Source organism: Malaclemys terrapin, chromosome 1 (assembly GCF_027887155.1).
Source record: "Malaclemys terrapin pileata isolate rMalTer1 chromosome 1, rMalTer1.hap1, whole genome shotgun sequence".
NCBI lineage: Eukaryota > Metazoa > Chordata > Testudines > Emydidae > Malaclemys > Malaclemys terrapin.
Genome location: NC_071505.1, coordinates 275501050 through 275526356, shown reverse-complemented (window position 1 = coordinate 275526356; position 25307 = coordinate 275501050). Strand labels below are relative to the sequence as shown.

At 41.5% G+C, this 25307-nt stretch overlaps 1 protein-coding gene across 2 annotated transcripts in view; it reads left to right on the top strand.

Moving 5' to 3' along the window:
• BORA (BORA aurora kinase A activator) overlaps positions 1-25307 on the top strand; it is a 48773-nt gene that overhangs the window by 6904 nt on the left and 16562 nt on the right. For both annotated transcript variants that reach the window (XM_054013417.1, XM_054013408.1), the window contains exons 4-8: positions 9783-9828; positions 18567-18648; positions 19628-19693; positions 20442-20498; positions 22940-23163. In XM_054013417.1, coding sequence (XP_053869392.1) covers positions 9783-9828; positions 18567-18648; positions 19628-19693; positions 20442-20498; positions 22940-23163 — 475 coding nt within the window. The remainder of the gene's footprint in view (positions 1-9782; positions 9829-18566; positions 18649-19627; positions 19694-20441; positions 20499-22939; positions 23164-25307) is intronic.

The window sequence follows — 25307 nt, the reverse complement described above, 5'->3', positions numbered from 1 at the left end:
CACTAGTGTTGGCATGTAGCTATACCTCGCAGTGGAAAGCAGGTTGCATCCCTACTGCTATGTGTTATATGTGTCAGTGAAAGGCTCTGGCCGAGGGGAGGCAGCAGAGAAAGGCTTCAGCAACTCGCCGCTGTAGGAGCCTTTCACTATGGCAAAGAGAGAGAGACTTCCAAAGCCTTTCTCTGCAGAGGGGAAATGCTCCAACAGCGGGGAAGTGGTGGATCCTTTCCCTACTGCCATCCCCTGCCAGAGCCTTTCCTCTTGGGGAGATTTTTTTTCCTGTGGGAAGAGAGACTCCAGTAGTGGGGAGGCACCAAGATGCTATATTGTTGAAAATAGCAGAGTAGAAGGGGAGACATGGCATGGGCAAATAGAGAGCGTGAAGGGTATGCACTCAAATACATATCCACACACTTCAGATGTGTTTTTATTCTACTTGCCTAAGCTGTGCCTCACTAGCTACACTGCTATTTGTTCCTGTTCTAGGGGGGCTATGCAGGTATGTACTCTACATACTGTCAAAAGAAGCATGCAGTGTAGATATAGACCCTTATTGCAGTCAGAGGCTTATCCTGGCTTCCATTTGCTAAGGCTAGTAGATTCCTCAGCATGAACCAATCTAGATTTAACCTGGTGTTACTCCTAAGGTAAAGGTGGTAATTTTTTCTGGTGATCAGGAACTCAGCCTTTCTAATAACTGGTGGAGATTTTTACCTCAGCATGGTCTCGCTATACAAATACTCTACAAGCAGCCAAGTCCAAGCAGGCATTGTCTCGGCACTGTCCTGTGGACATGAAAACTCAGGTGGCATCAGGCTTACAAAAATAAATATAAAAGTAATATTAACTGCTGTCTAGCATCTGGAGTGCCCCATCCTTTCAGAAGTGATGCTAATAATATATGGAGAGGATTGCAAGTATGGTCCCTCTCAACCTAAAAATCATGCAGCCTAGATGGAGGCTTCTCCTTGAAAAAGAGGCGGGATTCAAATCTGTTTCATTCTTTTAATCAGATATCCAGACAAATCAGTTCCCAGCTATCTTAGTGATACAGTGGGGAGCTATTAAAAGCTGAGACTATTTCAGAATCATCAGAAAAGTCTGTTCAGAATCTGGCTCCTGCTAGACGCTACAGAAAGGAATACAGGTCATATGGCAAGCTGAATCAGCGCAGAAAGTACAACAGAAGAAAATACCCTTAGCAAGTGGTAGCTAGTGCAGGGTCAGTAGCTGCCCTTCGTTGTCTCGGAGCTGCTTTCAGCTCTCCCAGCCAGCCCTATCAGGAGTTAGACCTTTGATTGGTGCCAGACTCTTGCCATTTACAAAAAGGCTACTTATAGCTTTAATCAAAGGAGGGCACTGGACGTTGTGGAGCTGTGCAAGAATTACAAGAACAACTTTCTTTTCTCAATCTCAGTAACTCATGGAAAGGCCCAAACATGAATGATTTCATTCATCATCTACTTTGGATTTGAGAATTGCAACCTGCTCCCCATCCTATTTTGAACTTCAAAGAATCAGGGACCAGCAAAGCAGACTGTGTCTGAAACGTCTAAATAAGTTCCTAAAGAAGGCTTGTATTCAAAGCATTCCCATTTTACAATCCCCAGACAATTCTTATGGTTTGCAGATGAATGGCAGCCCTTTTCTGTTCCCAGCTTCAGTCATTACCATTTCAATTTCAACCATTACTATTATCTTAACAGGATAATCTTAAGAATAGTATTGGCTTTAGGGAAGATGGAAATTCACTCATCTTTTTCTATACAATTTTCTGATATGGGTTCTGTACAGAGAAAGGTAAAACAAATAGAGTGATATGGTTTCTGGAGTATCTTGGGTTTAGAACAAAGACCACAGTGCCAGGGAAGTCAGTTGTAGGCCTGGGCTGAGAGTGAGTGCTATCACAGGTACAAGTTCTTGCTTTGAAACAATTTTTTTTTTTTTAAGGGAACTTCCTGATTCAGTTCAGGGAATGGGTATCAGAAAGGGAGGACATCATCCTGGAACACAATGTTTGATTAAGGTCTGCTCCTAACAGGCCTCTTCTGCTTGTAATAGTATATGTGTCTGATAGGGTTTTCGCATTGGTAAAACACGTTTAGGCCAACTCCATAGTCGGATTATCAGAATAGCTACTATACATAGAAATATCTCACTATTATAAGTCAATTTGGTGGGATGGTCCAGGTCAGCCTCTTTGCATCTGAAAACAGTAAAAGTGCCCTGTGGTGTCTGAGTATAAGGAACTGGGATGTAAAGTGGTGAAAGACATCTCAAAGCTGAGCAAGGTTCCTCCTATAAATCTTTCCACCTTTTCCAGAGCTGCCTGAGACAATACAAAATCAGAGTGAAGGAGCAGTAGTGTTATTTCTTATGCCTTTCTGGGTGAAGAGGCTATGGCTCTCAGGCTTGATTAACCTAGCAGAGACATCAGATGATCCAGTATCTCACTGGAGCTACTACAAAACCCAGTTCTCCATCTGGGACCAGACAGGTTTAAAATGAATACATGGATAAAGTGACTATTGCTTTCCTGGACCCCAAAAGAAAAAGGGAAAAAAATACAGCTATTCTGTTCTCTGGTGAAAAGCCCATAGTTTAACACGTGAAACATAACCTCGGAATGCTTCAGAAGGGCCTTCATATGGGTCTATGATTGTCAATGAAAAAAGGTCATGTCTCCATAGTAAAATGTTCTTAATATGTTCAAGAGGAGGAAGTTTTGTAAAAATCCCAACATTAAATAATTCCTTAGGGAATTAACCTTATTCCAGCTCTGTGAAGTCATAGAACACAACCTTGGAACCTCATTCTGCTTCTTATAGCACTTCCCAGATTGAACCCCTTGCAGGAGGTGTTATGCTCCTTGTCCATTAGTGTAGGATTCTGGAAGGCTATTAGCTCCAGTCAGATAAGGTGTTTTCTGTTTTCAAAAAAAAACCAAAAAACCTTCTTTTAATGAAACACAGCATTGTACTTTTAATTCAGACAGGTAGTCCTCACAAATCCCCTGTGGGTCCGGGGACAGAATAGGCTCACTGCTCCTCCTGCATGTCGTAAGAGGCAACTAAAAGGGGGCTGCCTGGAGAGGGATGGGCTCCACCTGGTTAGAAATTTGCCCAAGACACCATATGATGAGCAAGTCAATGATGTCCATACTGGATTGATTGCAGCCTGGGTTAATAATGATGGCGCCATCCATCTCCCACCAAGGCAGACACGACAAGCATACTACTGGTGTAACCGCAACAAAGAGGATCCGTGGAAGAGATAACATCATCATAGCCATGTGGAATGTAAGGACATTGAGACAAACAGGGAGATTAAAAGAACTCGCATATGAAATGGAACAATACACCTGGAACCTCCTAGGAATATCTCAGGTCAGATGGAAGAACTTTGGAGAGGTACTAACAAAAGAAGGCCATGTACTCTTACAGTGGAGAGGACAAACATGTCAATGGCATAGGATTTCTTGTGCATAAAGATATCAAGAATTCAGTATTAGGATGCCACCCAGTGTCCAGCAGGCTTATTTCCATCAGTCTAGAGGCAGCACCGTTTAATATCACAATGGTACAAGTCTACGCCCCTACAACAAACTATGATGATTGTAAAAATCGTCAATTTGCCCATCAGCTCCAGGACATCATCGATGAGGTACCCAAGAAAAACATCCTGATTGTACAAGAAGATTGGAATGCTAAAGTGGGTATTGATGCACTGGCAGATTGACAAGATTATTGTGTCCCTTTTTGTAATGTGGTAACCACTGGGAGAGGATTGAGACTTTTGGAGTTTGCCAGATATAACAATCTGGTTCCGGCAAACACATTAGGAGCACATAAAGCATCCAGACGATCAACATGGCACACGCCTAATGGTCTACAGATGCCCTCTGGGTTACGCAAACCCGACTTAACAGAAATCCGAATGTATGGAACTTTTTCCGTAAGCTAGAAATAGGAGTTTGGTATCGTGGTGTGGTGTTTTTTTGTTTTTGGCGTAATGGTCAGGTATACGTTTCCGACTTACGCAAAATTTGAGTTACGCAAGGCGTTCTGGAATGGAACGCTTGCGTAAGTCGGGGAGCATCTGTACATCACATCCAGGTCAACTACATCAGGGGTCGGCAACCTCTGGCACGCGGCTTGCCAGGGTAAGCACCCTGGCGTACCGCGCCAGTTTGTTTACCTGCTGCGTCCGCAGGTTCTGCCAATTGCGACTCCCACTGGCCACAGTTCACCGCTCCAGGCCAATTGGGGCGATGGGAAGCCGTGGCCAGCAAATCCCTCTGCCCGCGTGCCAGAGGTTGCCAACCCCGAACTACATCATGGTGCAAGGCCGATTTCGTTCTGGGATTAACAGAGCTAAAACACCAGCTTCCCCGGTGCTGATAGTGGAAGTGATCATGACCTTGTGATGCAAAATTTTTGGCTGAGGCTAAAAGAAATCGTCAGGCCAAAGTTCATCAGAACCAAGTTTGACTTAGAGACCAAAACATTGCAGTCATTCCAAGCAATGATCAGCAGAAAATTTGCTCTGCTGCTTGCTCTAGAGGAAGACAAAGAAACAACGATTAACAATTTCAACGCTGTAATGAATGAGGCAGCAATGGTCATCCTTGGGCAACATCATAAGAAGACAAAACCCATGGGTCACAAATGAAATACTACAAATGTGTGACATTAGAAGAAAACTTGAGAGACAAGAATAGCACTGAGGGAGCTGATAAATAGTGTGACTGGCAGAAAGATCAAGAAAGGAATGAAGGTGACCAAGGAGATATGGATTTAAAAACAATGCTCTGAAATTAAAGAGTGTATCAATATTGAAAATAGCAAACGTGCCTTCCAGGTTGTAAAAGATCTGACGAAGGAAAGATGGACCAAAGCTAACGCAATTCAAGACGAAGAAAGGGACATTATCAATAGGTGGACAAATTACTGCTCTGTTCTATACCACCAGACAAATGGAGATCCTAGTGTCTTAGACAGCGCAGATTCAACGGAGGAGGGTGACTTTCCAATACTATGTGAAGAAGTGGAGACAGCTGTGAAATCACTCAAGAACAGAAAGGCTACAGGTATTGACAACATCCCAGCCGAATTGATGAAATTCGGAGGAGAAATAGTAATAGATGTACTCACGAAGATGTGCAACAAGATCTGGCAGACCGGTGATTGGCCTTCCACGTGGACACAGTAACCAATCACTCTGCCAAAGAGAGGCAATCTGCAATTGTGTCAAAATTACCAGCTCAAAATTACCAGCTTAATTAGCCACCCCAGCAAAGTGATGTTGAAAGTCATATTGAACAGATTGAAGACACAAGCAGACCATATCATTGCTGAAGAACAGGCCAGCTTTTGTGCTGAAAGAAGTACCACAGAACAGATTTTCAACCTTCGTGCACTACGTTAGAGGTCCTTGCAACACCAGCAGGACATCTACCACGTCTTTGTTGACTTCAAGAAGGCGTTTGACCGAGTATGGCACGAAGCTCCCTGGGCAACCATGAAGAAGTACAATGTTGGTTGTAAGCTTATTCTTACCATTAAACAAACAACTGTGTGCCAAGGCCAGCAGTGCAGTTCTCATCAATGGCACAATAGGAGAGTGGTTTCGCACCACTATTGGAGTCCGGCAAGGCTGCCTTCTTTTGCCCACACTGTTCAACATCTACTTGGAGTGCATAATGGCTGATGCCCTAGAAGATCACAGATGCACAATCAGCATTGGGGGCCAAACAATCTCAAATCTTCAGTTAGTTGATGACATTGATGGCCTGGCAGGCAGCGAAGATGAACTTGCCAACCTTGTGAAACAATTTGATGAAACCGCCACAAAATATGGCATGGAAATCAGTGCAGAGACAACCAAGCTGATGCCAAACAAACATGATGGGATCAGTTCACATATCACTGTCAGTGGACAAGAGCTGCAGACAGTGAAACAATTCAAGTATTTGGGGGCAATCCTCATTGATGAAGGATCCAAGGCAGAAATTCAGGCAAGAACTACGCAAACAGCAGCAGCAGGGACAAAGCTAAAGCCAATTTGGAGGAATAAGAACATCTCCCTGGAATCCAAACTGAAACTGCTGAATGCATTGGTCATTTTTCTGTATGTGTGCGAGACATGGACCCTTATGGCAGAACTTGAATGGAAAATACAGGTAGTAGAGATGAGATGCTTCCGTAAAATCCTGAGCATCTCCTACTTTGACCACGTCATTAATGAAGAGTTCCGCAACATCATCACCCAATGCGCTGGGTCATATGAAGACCTCCTGACGACCGTAAAGAAGCGCAAGCTGAAGTGGTACGGCCATGTAAAAGATCATCTGGCCTATCTAAGATCATCCTCCAAGGGATAGTACAGGCGAAGAGAAGAAGAGGTAGACAGAAGAAAAGATGGATTGACAACATAAGAGTGAACAGGAATGGACTTTGCGGAGACTCAAGCACTGACACACAATCGTCATGGGTGGAGACAATTGGCTGATTGCTTATCAATGATGGTGCCCCAACCAACAATGCGGTTATGGGGGTGATGATAATGATGAGTCTTCACAACTGTCATTGTCAGTTTTTATTCCCTTGAGTAAATTCAATAAATATTCCATCTTAAGTGTCAAAGTCCAGTTCTTAGGAGCACTGACCGTCTCTTCTCAGAGTAGCATATTGTACTCATGGGGGAATTCTGTGACAAAAAAAAATTAAATTCTGTGCACAATATTTTAAAATTCTGCATATTTTATTTATCAAAATAAAAATATCACACCAATTTCAATTATTTTGGTAATGTATTTAAAAATACCTGTCAGCAAGCATGTCTGTTATAATACATGCAACAAAAAAAATCAGGAAATGTTTTTTGACAAATACATTCCTTATTAGGCATATTAATACAGAGCTTAAACTACAATACAGAAATGTATTTCCTGCACCCCTCAGAAGCAGTGCAAAGGCTTAGGGGGAGTCAAGGGTAATGGAGGAGCTGAGGTACAGGGAAGTAATTGCTGGAAAGGAGCCTGGGAATGAACCTGGAGGGTTGCTGGGTGTGGGTGGGAGAAGTATGGAACAGTTGAGTTTTTTGGATGAGGGGAGTGTTAAGGAATTGGGGACCCCCCTCCCATGCAGACCCTGGCTGAGCCCTAGCCTCTCCATTCAGTCAGGCACATCTACCCTTGTCCCCATGTGGCCCTGCACCTCCACTCAACCACCCCCTCTCCCCGTCCTATGCGGTCTTTCACCCCTTTCCCATTCAGCCCCTGGCTCAGTGCTTTCACTGCACTAGTTCCTGTGCCCCTGCCCCAGTCTGTCCCCCCCCCCCCCTGCCCTTTCGCCCTTCTGAACCCCTGACCCTTTGTGCTCTGCTCTATCTGCTCTGCTCCCCCCATCCCATGCCTGGCACCGCAGGCGTGTTGCTGTGAGAAATACAGCTTCCCTATCCACAGCTGGCTGCTCTGGACCATGAGCCCACTGCTCTCTCTTCTGGTGTTACAGTAGCCCCTGGTGGGTGAAAGGTGTAACTGCAGTGCATTTCCAGCAGAATGTATTTTCCCCCAGGAATAATAGTGGTCGTCCAATATTAGCCAATGCAATTTCCTTTCTTTTGGCAAAAGCCTTCTCCATGCCTTTGAGCCCAGGGGAAGGTGGAGAAGATCATATAAAGTTACCATGTTTTAGATCCCCATATTTAAAGACTGATCCTGCCTCTTATCCTGGAGGCTCACTGCTATGAAAATCCTCCTGTACCAGATCTTTGAATCTTAGCATGACGAATAATAGGGACCCTTATACATGCTTTTTCTTGAAATTTCCTTTCTTTGAGTATTAAGTCCACAGATCTGGACCAATCTGGAGATAAATGGAGCATTCAGAAGAAAGATGAAATTTGACATTCAGGGATTTGTTTCTTGTGAAGTTGAATATGCTGTATCAAGAGAAATTGTGCTTTTTCGTCACAGCATAGTTAACATAATCCTCTACTGCCAGTGACTGACTAGTGTGGTTTTGTCTCCAAGCTGCTAGAAAGCTAAATAAATAAATAAATATGGAGATATACCTATCTCATAGAACTGGAAAGGACCCTAAAAAGTCATCGAGTCCAGCCCCCTGCCTACATTAGGCAGGACCAAGTACTGATTTTGCCCAGATCCCTAAGTGGCCCCCGTCAAGGATTGAACTCACAACCCTGGGTTTAGCAGGCCAATGCTCAAACCACTGAGCTATCTCTCCCCAGTACCCCCAAGTACCATTGTAACAAATATGTAGGCCTTATTACTCAAAGAAAGGAAACTCAAGTGAGCATGGACACATTTGCCTATTCCATGCATAAATGGCAACCTATTAGAGGTTTTTGAGATCACTATTAGCGACTTAAATTATTCCCAAATTCCACTGCAGTATTCGATCAGCTGATGTGTTCAAGCTGAAAGACCCAGAACACACTTGTTTGTCTCTTGTAATTCTTACTGTACATTTGGTACAAAATGTTCTTTTGCTTGGGGTGCCCTAGGCCAGTCTCCTGATCCTCTTCATTTTCCTCTAGGAGAAGCAGGATGTTTTCGATTAGATGATACGGTAGGAAGTATCTGCTGTTCAAAAAGCCATATAGCAACTTGAATACTGTGCCAAGGTTACATTTTGACCCTGGCTTAAAGATGCATACAGGATTGATATTTTCGGTGCCAACTACATTTGTTGTTTTTGCTTTTGCACTTTCCAAACTTCACTGTCCAAAGAAAAAGCACTTATATCAGTTATCCAAATCCTGTACCCAGTCCTTTCTAAATATATAATTTATGTGGTCTGAAGAGTTTATTCACATAAACTTCTATATAAATATTTTCATGCCTCTGCTGTTCTTCAAAAGTTACATTTAGTATGGATTTCTTTGGTCGTCATTTATAAGCCTCCTAATGACTGGTATAGTGAAGCTTTGTCAGTTATGGTGACACAAAAAGGAAACAGTATCACTTGTGAAAAGCTGTACAAATCATTTGAATATGGCAGAGAAATGTTTGAACTAGGGGAAATACCATTTAATACAAGCTTACTTTTGGAATTGCCTATTTTGTGTTGGAGATTGTATAAACTCTTAACTCAGATATTTGATGTGATTTTTGTGTTGGGCTGGGATAACGTGTTTACAAGCCACTTGAAGAGGGAACCTTTAGTTGGGGAAGAAGTAGATAATGTCAAATAAAGCTATACAAGTTCCTTCATTTGTTTTCCATTGTGGTTTTACTTTTTTTCTGTTTAAAGAGCTTTCTTCTTTATGATCTAATTCCTTGTCCTGTTTGATCCTAGAGTGAGTTTCTCTTTATGTCTGTTTTATAGTAATTTTAAAAGTTGCTTATAGAAGCATTCAAAATCAGACTCTGCAGAGATTTGGGTGGAAAGAGAAGCTGTATTATGAGCAAGACAGATTTCATTCAAATAGAAATATCTTTCATAATAGTAAAAGGGATCATACAGAAGATTACAAAGTAAATCACTTACTGTGTAAAATGTCATTACAAAATTGCCCGAAGTCCGAACTCCTTCTTTAAAGTTAATTGTCTGAGTACAGTAAACACTTATCAATTTTGAATACAAAGGAATTGCACACAGTATATTAAGAATATTATACATAGAGTAAATTGTGATTTATTTTAAAAGGCAGCTAATCTTAATCTTTTATAAAAATGGTTCTTTTCATTTATTTGAACCATCAAATGCAGTAATGGCATTGGTAATTTATTTATTTTTTTCATTTGCATTGTTTAGAATAGATAAAGAGATGGAAGACAAAAGACAGAAAGCCATTGAAGAGGTAATTAAAATTGCTATTGGTATTAAACCAGATATTAATATTGTGTGTGTATATGGGTAAAATGAACAATGGTAAAAAGTAAATTTTCAGTGTTATCTAGCAACTTTGCAAAGCAACTTTACAAAGTATGAGGTAGTTCTCCACCAAGAGCATGTGGTATTTTAATGGTTAGTAGAAGACCATGCAGTTTATTGCTTATCTCTTGTAGTTTTAGAATGGGAATCCTTATTTGTGGTTTTTATTTGATTTCCTCCACCCTATAGCTTTAGGCCAAAGAAGCAGACTTTGGGACTTTTATGTGATCTTTTGTTATCTAGACCTGAAATGTGGCACAAGTCTTTTAGAGCACTTCACAAAAGTATCACCTGTGATATAAACTCTCCAGAGATGTCCTGAACAGATGACTGTTTTCAAAATACCCAGGAGTTGAATCTCCATGTTTCTAAGTCCTGCTTGCAGTTATCATGGTGCCCGGCAATCTTTGCTTTTTCACTGAGGGAAAAATCTTATTGTAGAGTTGGCTGCCCCCGTTACTTCTGACCCAAATTACTTTTTTTAAAGAGAATTTAAACAGCCATCTGTTCAGTAACTGTCACTGGCAGATGGGCAACTCTGCCACAAATGCCATGGGTCCAAAAACATAGCTAAAGGAGTTTCTACCAGAATCTCACCTTAGAGATATGGAGGCGAGAACTGCTTTTTGTGGGGTTGCCTACACTAGTACTCTTTCCATTTGTGAACTAGTGCTGGTTGTAGGAATGGTGGAAGAGTTAGTGTGATGATGCTTTTTTCCCCCCATCCTGTTGTCTAGCCCTGCTCTACTGCGCCAACAGTAGGAGAAAGTACTGCAAGTCTGCAGAGTTAGATGTATTCTTTTAAGAATAACTTGTCCTTCTCATAATTCTCTTTTTTTTTTTTTTTTTTTTCAATTAAGGGTGCTAACGCCTCATAGATACTTACCTTGAATGATTGACTGGTGTGCAATAAGGCAGTTCATAAGATCACATGCAGTCATGGTTAGGATCTAAAAATACATCTCTACAAGATAATAAAATTTTGACTGAAGATATTTAGTTCGCTAAAGATATTATCTGTGTAAGATGCTCACCTCATGATTTCAGCTCTCTAGGTCTTATCTGTCTTGCACTAAAGCAGTGTGTGAGATTTCGTTTGTTTTTGGTCATCCCCAAGGGTATCAGTAGTCTGAGCTACCTATAGTGGTGCTCATGCACCATCCAGTATCTTAACTGCTCTCTTTGGAATTTTCTAACCCAGTGGTTCCCAAACTTGTTCCGCCGCTTGTGCGGGGAAAGCCCCTGGCGGGCCTGGCCGGTTTGTTTACCTGCCGCGGCGTCCGCAGGTTCGGCCGATCGCGGCTCCCAGTGGCCACGGTTCTCCGTCCCAGGCCAAGGTGGGCTGCGGGAAGCGGCGCGGGCCGAGGGATGTACTGGCCGCCGCTTCCAGCAGCTCCCATTGGCCTGGAGCGGTGAACCGTGGCCACTGGGAGCCGTGATTGGCCAAACCTGTGGATGCCGCGGCAGGTAAACAAACCGGCCCGCCCCGCTAGGGGCTTTCCCCGCACAAGCGGCGGAACAAGTTTGGGAACTAGCGTTCTAACCAATTCTCTCGCTCGCTCTAGTCAGTGAAAGAGCTCCCCATGGGAGCAGATTTCTCCAACCTGTCAGACTTCATCCTGTTTTGGGTATTATTTCTTTAATGTTTTCTAGCTTCCAGTCAAATCTGCTTGTGTGTGATGTGGTGATTTTTTAATCCTTTCTGGCAAGGTCTTCTTTGGCCCATAATTATCCCTAGACTCCAGTCTCCTGGCCCTTTTGGGCCCTGGAGTCCTTCTGCCTCCCCCAGAGCTTTCCTTCAGTGCATTGGTGCAACTTGTCTCTATCTCAATGCTTGCTGTAATGTACAGCTTTTAAGTATCAACACTTCTGGAAACTCTACTTTCATAGTCTCTTGTACTCAGTAATGGGAGTTTTCTGATCAGAGAGAAGAGCAAGTAATCCATTTTTCTAATCATTTTTCCGTCTTAGGCACTTAACTTTAAGTGCTTAAATCCGGGATCGACAACCTTTGGCACATGGCCCACCTGGGTAAGCACCCTGGCGGGCTGGGTCGGTTTGTTTACCTGCTGCGTCAGCAGGTTTGGCCGATCCTGTTAGGATTATTAAGTATATCAGGCCTGATAAGTTAGTGGCTTTTAAGGTCACAGAAGGGAATGGTTCTTCTTTTCTAACACTGAAGATTTAAAAATTTAAGATTACAAAAAAAAGTGGTGCTTATTACTGTTGTTGCCCTTCCCTACAATATTTTGAGTGAATTTTTGTCCTTTTTTTTCCCTTTAAGTAAAAACAGGGGCTTTGTCAGTCAGAAAATTTGCCATCATAAGTGGAATGTGTATATGAACAATAATTCAAAGAAGAATCAATCATTACTAACGAAAACTAACCACTAATGTCAAACACCTAACCAACAGAGCTATTGTTTCAGGCTCTTCAAATCAGGAAGACCACAGTCCACAAGATTAACAATTTAGGTTTCAAAAGTAATTCCATCGGAAAGGCTAGATTTAATTTTTTTTAAATAAAAGCTTAGATTGGAACACAATTCCATAGCAACAGATACATTCCAGGTACAAATGCACCTCATTTGCTTGAGATAGGAATCTATTGTGGCTGTGCATGCACCCTGACTGTCCTTGTGTCTCACACTGAGGGTATAAAGGGTGGAGCAGACCAATTGCCATTCAGTTCCTTCTCAACACCTTTGGTTTTGAGATTGAACTGCTTGCTGTCCATGCTTCACAAACTGGCTCTCTCTTTTTACCTGTGTATATATTCCTATCCCAATTAGTAGCAAAGAGTCCTGTGGCACCTTATAGACTAACAGACGTATTGGAGCATGAGCTTTCGTGGGTGAATAGCCACTTTGTCGGATGCATGTAGTGGAAATTTCCAGAGGCAGGTATAAATATGCAAGCAAGAGTGAGTCAGGCTAGAGATAACGAGGTTAGTTCAATCAGGGGGGATGAGGCCCTCTTCTAGCAGTTGAGGTGTGAACACCAAGGGAGGAGAAACTGCTTTTGTAGTTGGCTAGCCATTCAGTCTTTGTTTAATCCTGAGCTGATGGTGTCAAATTTGCAGATGAACTGAAGCTCAGCAATTTCTCTTTGAAGTCTGGTCCTGAAGTTTTTTTGCTGCAGGATGGCTACCTTTAGATCTGCTATTGTGTGTCCAGGGAGATTGAAGTGTTCTCCTACAGGTTTTTGTGTACTGCCATTCCTAATATCTGATTCGTATTCATTTATCCTTTTACGTAGAGACTGTCCAGTTTGGCCGATGTACATAGCAGAGGGGCATTGTTGGCATATGATGGCGTATATTACATTGGTGGACGTGCAGGTGAATGAACCGGTGATGGTGTGGCTGATCTGGTTAGGTCCTGTGATGGTGTCGCTGGTGTAGATATGTGAGCAGAGTTGGCATCGAGGTTTGTTGCATGGATTGGTTCCTGAGTTAGAGTTACTATGGTGTGGTGTGTGGTTGCTGGTAAGAATATTCTTAAGGTTGGCGGGTTGTCTGTGGGCGAGGAATTGGCCTGCCTCCCAAGGCCTGTGAAAGCGAGGGATCGTTGTCCAGGATGGGTTGTAGATCACTGATGATGCATTGGAGAGGTTTTAGCTGGGGACTGTATGTGGTGGCCAGTGGAGTTCTGTTGGTTTCTTTCTTGGGCTTGTCTTGCAGTAGGAGGCTTCTGGGTACACGTCTGGCTCTATTGATTTGTTTCTTTATTTCCTTGTGCGGGTATCCATAGTTTTGAGAATGCTTGGTGAAGATTTTGTAGGTGTTGATCTCTGTCTGAGGGGTTGGAGCAGATGCGGTTGTACCTCAGTGCTTGGATGTAGACAATGGATCGTGTGGTGTGTCTGGGATGGAAGCTGGAGGCATGAAGGTAGGCATAGCTGTGGGTGGGTTTTTGGTATAGGGTGGTGTTAATGTGACCGTCACTTATTTGCACCGTGGTGTCTAGGAAGTGGACCTCCCATGTAGATTGGTCCAGGCTGAGGTTGATGGTGGGGTGGAAGCTGTCGAAATCGTCGTGGAATTTTTCCAGAGTCTCCTTCCCATGGGTCCAGATGATGAAGATGTCATCAATGTAGCATAGGTAGAGAAGGGGCGTGAGTGGACGAGAGCTGAGGAAGTGTTGTTCCAGATCCAACATAAAAATGTTGGCATATTGTGGGGCCATGCGGGTGCCCATAGCGGTGCCACTGGTCTGGAGGTATATATTGTCATCAAATTTGAAATAGTTGTGTGTGAGGATAAAGTCACGGAGCTCAGCAATCAGTTGTGCTGTGGCATCATCAGGGATACTGCTCCTGACAGCTTGTATTCCATCTGTGTGTGGGATGTTTATGTAGAGAGCCTCTACATCCATGGTGGCTAGGATGTTGTTTTCTGGAAGGTCACCAATGCATTGTAGTTTTCTCAGGAAATCAGTGGTGTCAGGAGATAGCTGGGAGTGCTGGTGGCATAGGGTCTGAGTAGAGTTCACATATCCAGACAAAAAGAATAGGAGTCTGTCTGCAGATACAGACTAACACGGCTGCTACTCTGAAACATATCCAGACAGTCCTTCAGTGAGATTGCCAATGCCTGAGATGATGAGGCGTCCAGGATTTCCGGATTTGTGGATCTTGGGTAGTAGATAGAATAACCCCGGTCGGGGCTCTAAGGCATCAGTCGTGCAGAACGCAATGCCATCCACAGCCTCAGAAACCATCCTGACATTATAATCAAAGAGGCTGATAAAGGAGGTGCTGTTGTCATCATGAACAGGTCTGACTACCAAAAGTGGTTAGTTTGAAAAAAGCTTTTCAAGTGAGAGATGTGATTCATTGCGTTCTTGAGCTGTTAACCACTCTTGGCCCAAAATTCAGCATGGAGAAATGCAAGTTAATACCAATTCCAAGAGTGGAGCTCATATGACCAATCCTAGACTCCTTAAGAGTCTACCTCAAGATAGGTTCGAGAACATGTCTGCCTTAATATCTCTGGATAAAATTGAATCCAAACACCACAGTAAGGGCATGTCCTGTGCTGCTTGGACATATTGGACAAAGGCTTGTGTGCCTTTGTAATAGTCAAGAAGACCAGTCAGTCCAAATTATGATTGGTAACACAACAACCATGTTTACATAACCAGAGAAGGGCGGGGGGGAAGAGATCTTCCCCATTATGCCAAGAGGCAATCAGGTTATGGAATTCATAGAATCATAGAATATCAGGGTTGGAAGGGACCTCAGGAGGTCATCTAGTCTAACCCCCTGCTCAAAGCAGGACCAATTCCCAACTAAATCATCCCAGCCAGGGCTTTGTCAAGCCTGACCTTAGAGGTTTTTAAGGAAGGAGATTCCACCACCTCCCTAGGTAACCCATTCCTGTGCTTCACCACCCTCCTAGTGAAAAAGTTTTTCCTAATATCCAACCTAAACCTCCCCAACTGCAACTTGAGACCATTACTCCTTGTTCTGTCATCAGGTACCACTGGGAACAGTCTAGATCCATCCTCTTTGGAACCCCCTTTCAGGTAAAAAGCAACAGAGGGTCCTGTGGCACTTTTAAGACTAACAGACTAACTACCTTTCAGGTAGTTGAAAGTGGCTATCAAATCTCCCCTCATTCTTCTCTTCTGCAGACTAAACAATCCCAGTTCCCTCAGCCTCTCCTCATAAGTCATGTGCTCCAGCCCCCTAATCAGTTTTGTTGCCCTCCGCTGGACTCTTTTTTTTTTCCAATTTTTCCACATATTTCTTGTAGTGTGGGGGCCCAAAACTGGACACAGTACTCCAGATGAGGCCTCACCAATGTCAAATAGAGGGGAACGATCACGTCCCTCGATCTACTGGCAATGCCCCTACTTATACAGCCCAAAATGCCGTTAGCCTTCTTGGTAACAAGGACACACTGTTGACTCATATCCAACAAAAACGGCCCCAGGACCAACCCCTGGGCACTCCACTAGAAACCGTCTGCCAACTAGACATGGAGCCGTTGATCACTACCTGTTGAGCCCGACGATCTAGCCAGCTTTCTATCCACCAATTGGTGAATCAGACATTGAATCTCCCTCTTGGCAGGCAACTCTCCCATCAATGTGGGAGATCAAGGACTTGGACCTTTGCAACATCATCTTGGGATGGGGGTTATCCTCTTTGCAACAGATAGAAACAACAAGTGTCCCCTCTTGAACTGAAGTCCTGACATCACCTCAGGCTCACTTTCAGATATCTTTCTGATTTTTGTGGTTATGAACTATCATTTATGCATACCCACCAGTTCTGTTGATCCCAACAGTCTGACGCAAGATCCAGCAGGACTCAGCCAAAATTATCTTAATTGTATCAGTGTGGCTGAGAATCTTTCAGTCTACCAACCAAAGACATTATCTCTAATTCCATACCTGTTGATACAACATGAAGGAACGGGGCCTAGAGTACCTCCATTTCATAATCTGCCTGCTGGAGGGAGGTTAGACTTAAAGTCCTGTTGTACATCTGCTTTAAAACAAACATTCACACACACACCAAAAAAATCCCAACAACATATTAAATAGTGGAAGAGATTCTACTGATCCAATCTACTCATCAAAATGAAAGATTTTTTTCTCTTGGTAGCAGCAGAGATCTTGAATTCCACAGGATGCTGATTTATGATACTTTATAATATATACTTGACCTGAAACATCTTTCAATAAGCGTTTTCAATGTTCACCTCTGTGCATCCCTCTCCTGTAGAGGGAGACACAATTTTTTCCTCACGTGAGTATTATAAGGTTTTGTGATGGATCTTACCAAGGTATTTTCCGACGAAGAATTCCTCTATAGGGGACCTTAATTAGGTCTTATCTATCCTAATGCACCCACCTTTTAATCAAAGGCAAAGTTTGTTATTACATTTGTCTATGGAAATGGCACTTTTAAATGTGATTCTCTCTTTGAGAAGAGTTAAAATCCACGCCTTGATGGTGGACTCACCTTATACAGTTTTCTATCCAGATGAAATATCCCTTAGGATGCATCCCAAGTTTCTTCCTAAAATTACTATGAATTTTCCTCTGAACCAAGAGATTCATTTGCCCATATTTCCCCCCCCCCTCCCCCCCGCTCCCCAAGCTATGCTCTTCTAAGAAATAGTCTTGGCAGCAAAACAGGTCTTTCACCATTTCTGCTACTGCCATAAATCGTTTTTGGAGTAGATCTCTGAAAGGTTTAATCTTTTGCTAGTAGAATGCCAATGCCCTCTGACATACAAATATGAAACACAGCCTATCTAGATAGATATCCAACTTTTATGAGGTGGCTAAAGTAGATCCTCCTCCTTCTTTCGTTCAACCTCCACAGCATCTTTGAAAAATGTTTGTTTTAGACATATGTAAAGCAACTACCTGGGTATCTGTTCACACATTTGTGAAGCACTATTCTGTCACTGAAGCCTCGAGATCTGATAACTACAGTTGGGAAAGCTACATTCCAATCTTCATGTTCCTAGACTCTGAGCTCCCATCCTCATTGCTTGTGAGTCAATATAAGTTGAATATGTACTTACCTGTGCTGTAACTGGAATTCTTTGAGATGTCAGCCATATGTTTCACAACCTACCTCTCTTTCTTTCTGGTTTGGAGTCTTTTATATCCATCAAGTTCCATGGTGGTAAAGGAACAAAGTGGCAGTTGTCCAACTTTGCTCTTTATGTCCATGGCTTGGGAATAAGGACACTTGTGACGTATACCCTAATGGACACTGCTGGTCAAAAGACTCCAATCTCGAGTGCATGTGCACTGTCAATGGAATATACGGTCAGCACATCTCAAAGAAGTCCAGTTACTCCAGTTTTCCTTTTGTCTGTGTTTTGGGCCTTGCTTGTATTGGATGGGGTCGGGGGATTTCTTCCTTGTTTATCCAGGTTTTTATCATGTCCTCCATCACCTTTAGGTTTGGATTTTGGAAATGCTCAGATATAAAGGTGATGATTTAAGTGTCAAATACTGTTAACTTTTAGCAGAAACCTACCATAAATATGCTTATTTCTATGATCCTAAATGTCTTTTAACGTGCCAAAAGCCCCAACAGTCACCACCTATTCATCTTCAATAACGACTTCAACTTCCTCTTGATTGATTCTACAAAGCATCTGAATTGTCAGTACAAAACTGTGGTGTACTGAAAATGTGATTTCCGTTCTGCTGCACTATTGCCTCAGAACTTAGCTCCAGCTTGCTGCAGAGTACACGGAACCTCTTAAAATCTATTCACTCTTCCTCAATCTCTGCTGGAGTAATGAGACATGTTTTAGACACCAGCATTGAGTGTGTCAATACAGATGTGCAAAGAAAGCTTTGTCAAAGCTAACATGGTATACGCACCAGTATACTTCGGAATTAGGAAAAGATGGGGCTCTTCAAATTGTTACAGAAAGGTTAACATTTTGATCGGTATTTTGGGCTGTATCTCAGAGAGGGAATTTGAAAATAAGTGACTGAAGAAATCTGATAGAAAGCTATCAGCGGTTCCAAAGTGAATTTTGATTAATCTTGGCTATGTTAAACATGCCCACAAGAATCAAAACTCAAGATTTACAACTAGTTGCTTGTAAATACATATCTATAAAATTAAGTAGATACTCCCAAACATTAAGCCTATCCAATTGTTATATTTTTTCCTCTAGTTTTTCACCAAAAGTCTTATCGTTCCCTCTCCTTGGACAGATCATGAAGGGAAGCAAGTTTCCCAGTTTCATTCCACTAAATGTAAGTTGTGTATGTCTCTAAAAGTGTCTTTTAGTAGCTTAAATTTAGAAATCAGCTGTTTTGCATGATTAATATGTATATGCTTAACTTTTATAAAAAGTTATAGACAGCGTGATTAGATGGGAATACTCACTTAAGTGGGGCCAGGATTTTGCCTAATAAGTTAGGTTTTTCAGTTCCTGTGAACTTGATCCTATCACTGATCTCTTGGTAATACTTTGTCTCAATTATATTCTCATTACCTAAATTCTTCTGTAGTACTTGGAGAAAGAAGCAAAAAGGTAATTCCCTTTCACAAAACAAGCATAATTATATTGACTAGGAAAATTGAACAGATTCTTATATTTATTGAACCCACCAAATTTTCTAGAATTGAGTATTTAAAAAAAATGATCGAAGTGTTTAGTTTTGATTTTTTTTAATATAACATAATCCAAAATAAATTTCAAAACAGTCAATTTGAAAAGAAAAACTGAAGCTTTTCATTCCTAAAATGTCATGAATGATCTTTTGACACTATAATAACTTGTGTTCCCTTCATCTCTCCCTTCCCCCCCCCCCCCCCCCCCTTCCCTGCCCATCACAAATCTTTGGGAAAATCAACATAATTTGAGACACTTTAAGATTTGAATTGAATTGCATTTTCTGATGGAAAACTGTTACAACGTAAACTGATGAGGAAAAAATGATGAAACCTCTCTCTGGCTTCTCTGACCCTTGTCTCTCTAGGTGTTTTTTTTTTTTTTTTTTTTAATCTGTCCCAAACTTAGTTGCAAACATCATGTTCTAGTTTTATGCTCTGAAAATATTTTGGTTTGATGTAAACTAAAGTATTACAATATTTTTATTGTAGCTAACTATTTTTGAGATGTTCCTCAATACAATCGGACTAAATGTTTTCACTTTATTGTTATGTTTCAGAATGATAAAAAGCTTGTATTTAAGTTTTAACTTCATTTATCTAAATGATGCTTTACAGGTATAGATTTAAATAACATTTCACCGATTGGAAGACAGCTAACTGTGCAACCTGGAAAAAGCAATGGTTGGTATAAAACAGTATCAAGTTGACAAAATGAACATGCACTCAAAGTAATATAAGAAGTTTTTATTTTAAGTTAACTGAACCCCTTTTTAAAAACAAGTTTGTTTGACTTCAATACTGCCAGGGGGCTTGAGCACTTACCTAACTTTACGTACATGAGTAGTCTCATTCGGTGGGACAACTTAGTGCTTAAAGTTAGGCATGTATTTAGGCCCCAATTCAGCAAGGTACTTATGTTACTATTTGTCTAGGAATAACTGTGTTTTTTGGAGTACATGTAGTATTACACGTAATGTTCTGTTTATGCTTTTGAAGCCCAAATTGCATACTAACTTAATTACATTATATATAAAGATTCTTTGAATCTCTCCCCTCAATTCTGTACAAGGTCACAGAACCTATATTCTGAAACCTGTATATAAACACATAATTTTCAGGGTATTCCATTGATTTTTTTTTTTTTTTAAAGGCCTTTGCCCCAGCTAAGGTACAGCTGTACATGGTGCCATCTAGAGAGCTTGTGTGTAACAACCCTTTTCACTTATCCCTGAGCCTGATTTGCTCCTTACACTGTAGCCAATTCAGGACCACAGGCCTAATAAGTTTTTCCCTTTTCCTCATGGCAACACATTGTGTTTCACTAATTTAACTAGCGATGTGTTAAATACAATTTAAAGTTAAACCTTTTTTACTTGCACTAGTTGACTAAGTTACTGTAGGCTAATTTCATTGTTTTTATTCATTGCAGCTGCTTGTCAGACAGTATTGTCTTTGCCTGTGGATTTTAACTTAGAAAAAATATTAGGTATGTCCTGTGTTGTACTTTATGTATGAATGTCTAAATTGAAAATCTATTTTGCATCCTGATTAGGAATGGCGGTACAATGCACTGGAAACCTAGTGTGAATCAAAATTGAGTATTCATAGAATTGCCCAAAGTACAAATGTTGTTTTAGACAGATAACAGCTCCTTGTCCTGTGGAGCTCCTGCTCTAATTTAGACATGGCTCGGCAAGGGAGGACAAAAACAAAAGGTGGAGGGATGGGGAATGATAGGACAATTATAAAAGTGTACATAAACGTTGTATTGTTAAAGTATGGGCCAGCGTTCATAATGTCGGATAGTTTGGAAGTTAGCTATGGAAGACTAATAGTCTCAATTGCTAGATTGGGTTTGCATGACAATTTTGCAGGAATTTAAAAACTGTATACAGTAACCTCATGTTTATCATCGGTATAATGGAAGACCACAGGTCTTGAGTCCAAAGAAAATATCCATGGTTTTCTAGACTACACAGACTAGGAAGACTGTGCATACTATCTGCACTGCACACTGACCTATCTAAAGGAAATGTTTGCTTTCTGTGAAATACTTAAAAAGCAGGAGTTATATAACAGAATTTGGGTAGGAAAAGTTCAATAACCTATTCTAGACCAGTCCATCTTATTCCCTTTACCTCTAGTTGGGGCCACATAGTTTACATAAGTTACTACTTCCTAGTCACATCCACTGTGTGACGGATGCAAACAGCTTATAGGGAAAAAGGTAAGTGAGAAACAGCACAACAAAAAATGCAACTCCACCTCATTCCAGCAACCTGATTTTTACAGATAGGGTGCTTTTACCAAAAATAGTTCTTCTTCGAGTGCTTGTTCACGTCGATTCCAATCACGTGTGCACGCGCAGACACCTCAGGCAAGAGTTGTGGGGGTCATTATTTGGCATGGGCTTGTGGCATGCGCTGCAAGACTTAAAGCCTTGGGCTCCCAGCATGCCCCAGAGCCCAAGAAGGGATGAGGGGACAGGGAAAGAGTCTGCTCACGAACACCTATACTAACTATAACTATACTAACAACTACAAAACAAGACAACAAGAAGAAGAACTAGACTAGGTAACTGTGCTAAGGGAGCACTTGCAAAGCAAGCGAGCCACAGTTCCAACGGCTACCATGGACAGTAAGAAGGAACTGAAGATGGGTTGGGTCAGCAGGGTCATATATTGAGTGTCATGAAGGCGCCACTCCAGGGGGTTCCCCAGCTGACCCGATGGGAACTGCTAAGGGAAAAACTTTCTGACGACCGTGCACGCGGCGTGTGCACTGATTGGAATGGACGTGAACAACACATCTCGAAGAACAACAGTTACGAGAAGGTGAGTAACTGTTTTTTCTTTGGTGTTGCTACAAAGCATGAGCCAGCCACTGCAAGAAGAGATGTTGCAGGACCCAAGGAGCAGGGGGAGGAGCCAGGTTTTAGGTGCAGAATGTTTCTTTCAGCTTGTCTTACGGTGGTGGGGCTTTCAACCCATAGCAACAGACTGGATGGAATATTTAGAATTTTCAGCTTACTGCAAATAAGATTACCAGTCTCTATCCCTACCGTGGTTTTGTGACTCGACTCCTTCCTATCTCTGAACTACATTGGTGGATGGGGTTCTCTATGTATTTTTTTTATGTATAACACTATTATAAATGCTGGAGGCAAACACCCCCTCCTTCCCCCCCCCCACCGCCACCCCCGGAATAACCTCGTGACCCCCAGTTTGCGAACCCCTGCACTAGAACGTGGTAATAGGGAGGAAAATACTGATTGCATCCTCAATGATACTTCTGTTAGACTTGATTCAGTCTTCCATTTAGAAAATTTTCTGGTTGGGTACTTCCTGCCTGTCCATCTTTTCTTTGGTAAGGTGGCCAGAATGTGCATTCCACTACATACAGGTTGGACAATCGGGTGGTCTAGATAATACTAAGTCCTGCCATAAGTGCAGGGGACTGGACTAGAAGACCTCTCGAGGTTCCTTCCAGTCCTGTGATTCTATGGGAGTTCTGTAAGCATGGTCACTTGGAATGGCAGCTATCTGAAAAGCTTTGTCTACACAACCAGAACAGTTCAACAGAAACTATTCAACATTGTCATATCTAAACTGGGGTTGATACATTTGGACCAGCCTCCATGTGTGGGGAAAAATCACATTACAGCACATTTTAGTAAACCCAGCCTTTATGGGGGGGAAAACACTGATTTTATATTAACCTTATTATAACGCGGCTTAGTCTAATGCCCACAGCATGGCTAAAACATTATTAACCATTTCAGCAATTACAGAATTCAATGGCTGTTTGTGGCTGTGCAGGCAGGGTCCTTGTCCCCTTTGTTCCCCCATACTTTTTCTGTAGACAGCAGAAATAAGACAAGACTGGCTAATTAAACTTGCCAACAAACTTTTTTTCTTTTTTCTTTAGGTGAATATTTTAGAACAGAAGAATTTGCAGACCAGTCTCAGGAAAGCCTAAGCTCCTCATCACTGAGAAGAAAGCTGTTTTTAGATGAGAATGGAAGTGTATCTGAGTGTTTGTCTCTTTCTCCACAAAGCCCTTGTAATAATCCACCAGCATCCCTTGGAGTCCTGTGTTCAATAGATATTTCTCCAGCCCGGTGCAGAAGCCCTGTGGAAACATCTAGTTCAGTAAGAAGGCTTTTCAATTTCTTTGTGTATGTACTGATTTAGCTGGTACACGTGAAATTCTCTAAAACACCAAAAACAAAGAGGAGTCGGGAGGCACCTTAAAGACTAACAGATTTATTTGGGCATAAGCTTTTCTGTGTAAAAAATCCACTTCTTCAGATGCAACATTTTTACTCACGAAAGCTTATGCCCAAATAAATCTGTTAGTCTTTAAGGTGCCACTGGACTCCTCATTGTTTTTGTGGATATAGACTAACACGGCTACCCCTCTGATTCTAAAGCAGCAGAACCACTTCTGAGTGCGTCTGATCAGATTTCATCAGCTGAAGTGCCACTTTTGAATAGTTTATACAACTGAAGTAATTAAAGAGTGGTGTTCCTACTAAGGGTCCTGGTCAAATTCCAATTTTAGAACTAAATTGTGCCTAAGTAAAACTTCATGTTTTTTAACTTCAATTTTATGCTTTTCTTTCACTATCAAATTGTTGTGTAGTGCTGATATTCACTGTTGAAGAGCTGCCATTTTCTCTGCCCAATGGTATTTGTGTCTGAATTATTATATTGACATGAGAGAATGAGAGGTAATGATTTTGAATATGAGTAGCTTGTGAAGTCTCTTTGATCTTTCGATATAGGATGCATTTTACAGAAAGACTTTATTGGCTGAGATCATATTGCAGCCATGCCTTCATGAGTTTACGAAGTTTGCATACCAAAAATATCATGTTAGTCCTTGGCTTGATTAGTAGGGGGGAAGGGATAGCTCAGTGGTATGAGCATTGGCCTGCTAAACCCAGGATTGTGAGTTTAATCCTTGAGAGAGCCACTTAGGGATCTGGGGCAAAATCTGTACTTGGTCCTGCTAGTGAAGGCAGGGGACTGGACTCAATGACCTTTCAGGGTCCCTACCAGTTCTATGAGATAGATATATCTCCATATATTTAATTTATTTACCCAAAACAACATTTGGTGTATATAATTTCTCTAGTTGCTGTCCCTTAAAGTTGATCTGCAAAAGAGAAAGATTTGTGCCCCTCGCTTTTTTTTTTTTTTCCGCTCTCTCTAGGAATGGTATAAATGACCCAATGTACCTAAAAGGGGGTTGTTCTATGCTTGTTTAAAAAAAACAAACACTTTGGAAATATTGGGAATGTAACATCTGGTCTTCCCTGAGTTTACAGAGAACTCCTTGGTCTGAGTGAAGTTGTGAGATTTCTTTAACCGTTAATTGAAAGGGATGTGTTGAATGTTAAAGATTCATTCTCCAAACAACTGTTAACAAAAAGCTAACAATCTGAATAAAAATCACATCCTTTCTCAACCAGGTTTTGCTTGCTTGGTGTATATCCTAAACCTACTAATTCTCTAGTAATCCATAGTATTTCTGGGGAAAGTAGGCAAAACATGATTTTTTTAATTAAAAAAAAAAGAAAAGCAGAATGAGGAAAACTTTACAGATATTTATATGTAGTTAGGGCTTTTGCTTTTGGGGGGTGGTGGTATTTGTTTCAATTTTCAAGTTTTATGTAGATATATAAAATATACGGGTGGATTCGGGGCTTTCTGCTTAAGTATACTGTAATAAGTAATTTATGCTTTAATATCAGAACGTTTCAAACAACATGACTTCAAAGCACCCTAGGGAACCTTAAGTACGCACCAGAAGGATCTACATAGACCAGTTAACATGCAGCATGTTTAGTGCACTTTAGAAATCTCTCCTCTGTAGTCTGCATTACTTCTTTGTGTAGACAAGCCTTAGATACAAGTAACCATTTGTGGTGTTTTTCTGGTATTCAGTGGATAAACACCAATTTCTCTTTCCTCCGCCACTCATTTGTATCAAGAATAAAACCAAAAATCAGAAGCCCTATACATAATAAAGCAAAAAAGGCACAAACCCTTTTTTACACTTCAAAATAAAATAAGTATTTTCCTTGAAAGGATGATATTGTATTACAGAACTGCAACGTTTACAGTGCTGTTTACTCATTTGTGATCTTTGTTCAGAACTCTCAGATCTGGCAATGTAAAATACAGATGCGCCTCTGGCATGCTATAATACACAGATGAATTGGAAGTCCCTTAAAATGAACTATCATCAATTTCTTGAGCCATCAGTTTCCAACACAAACTCACTTTAA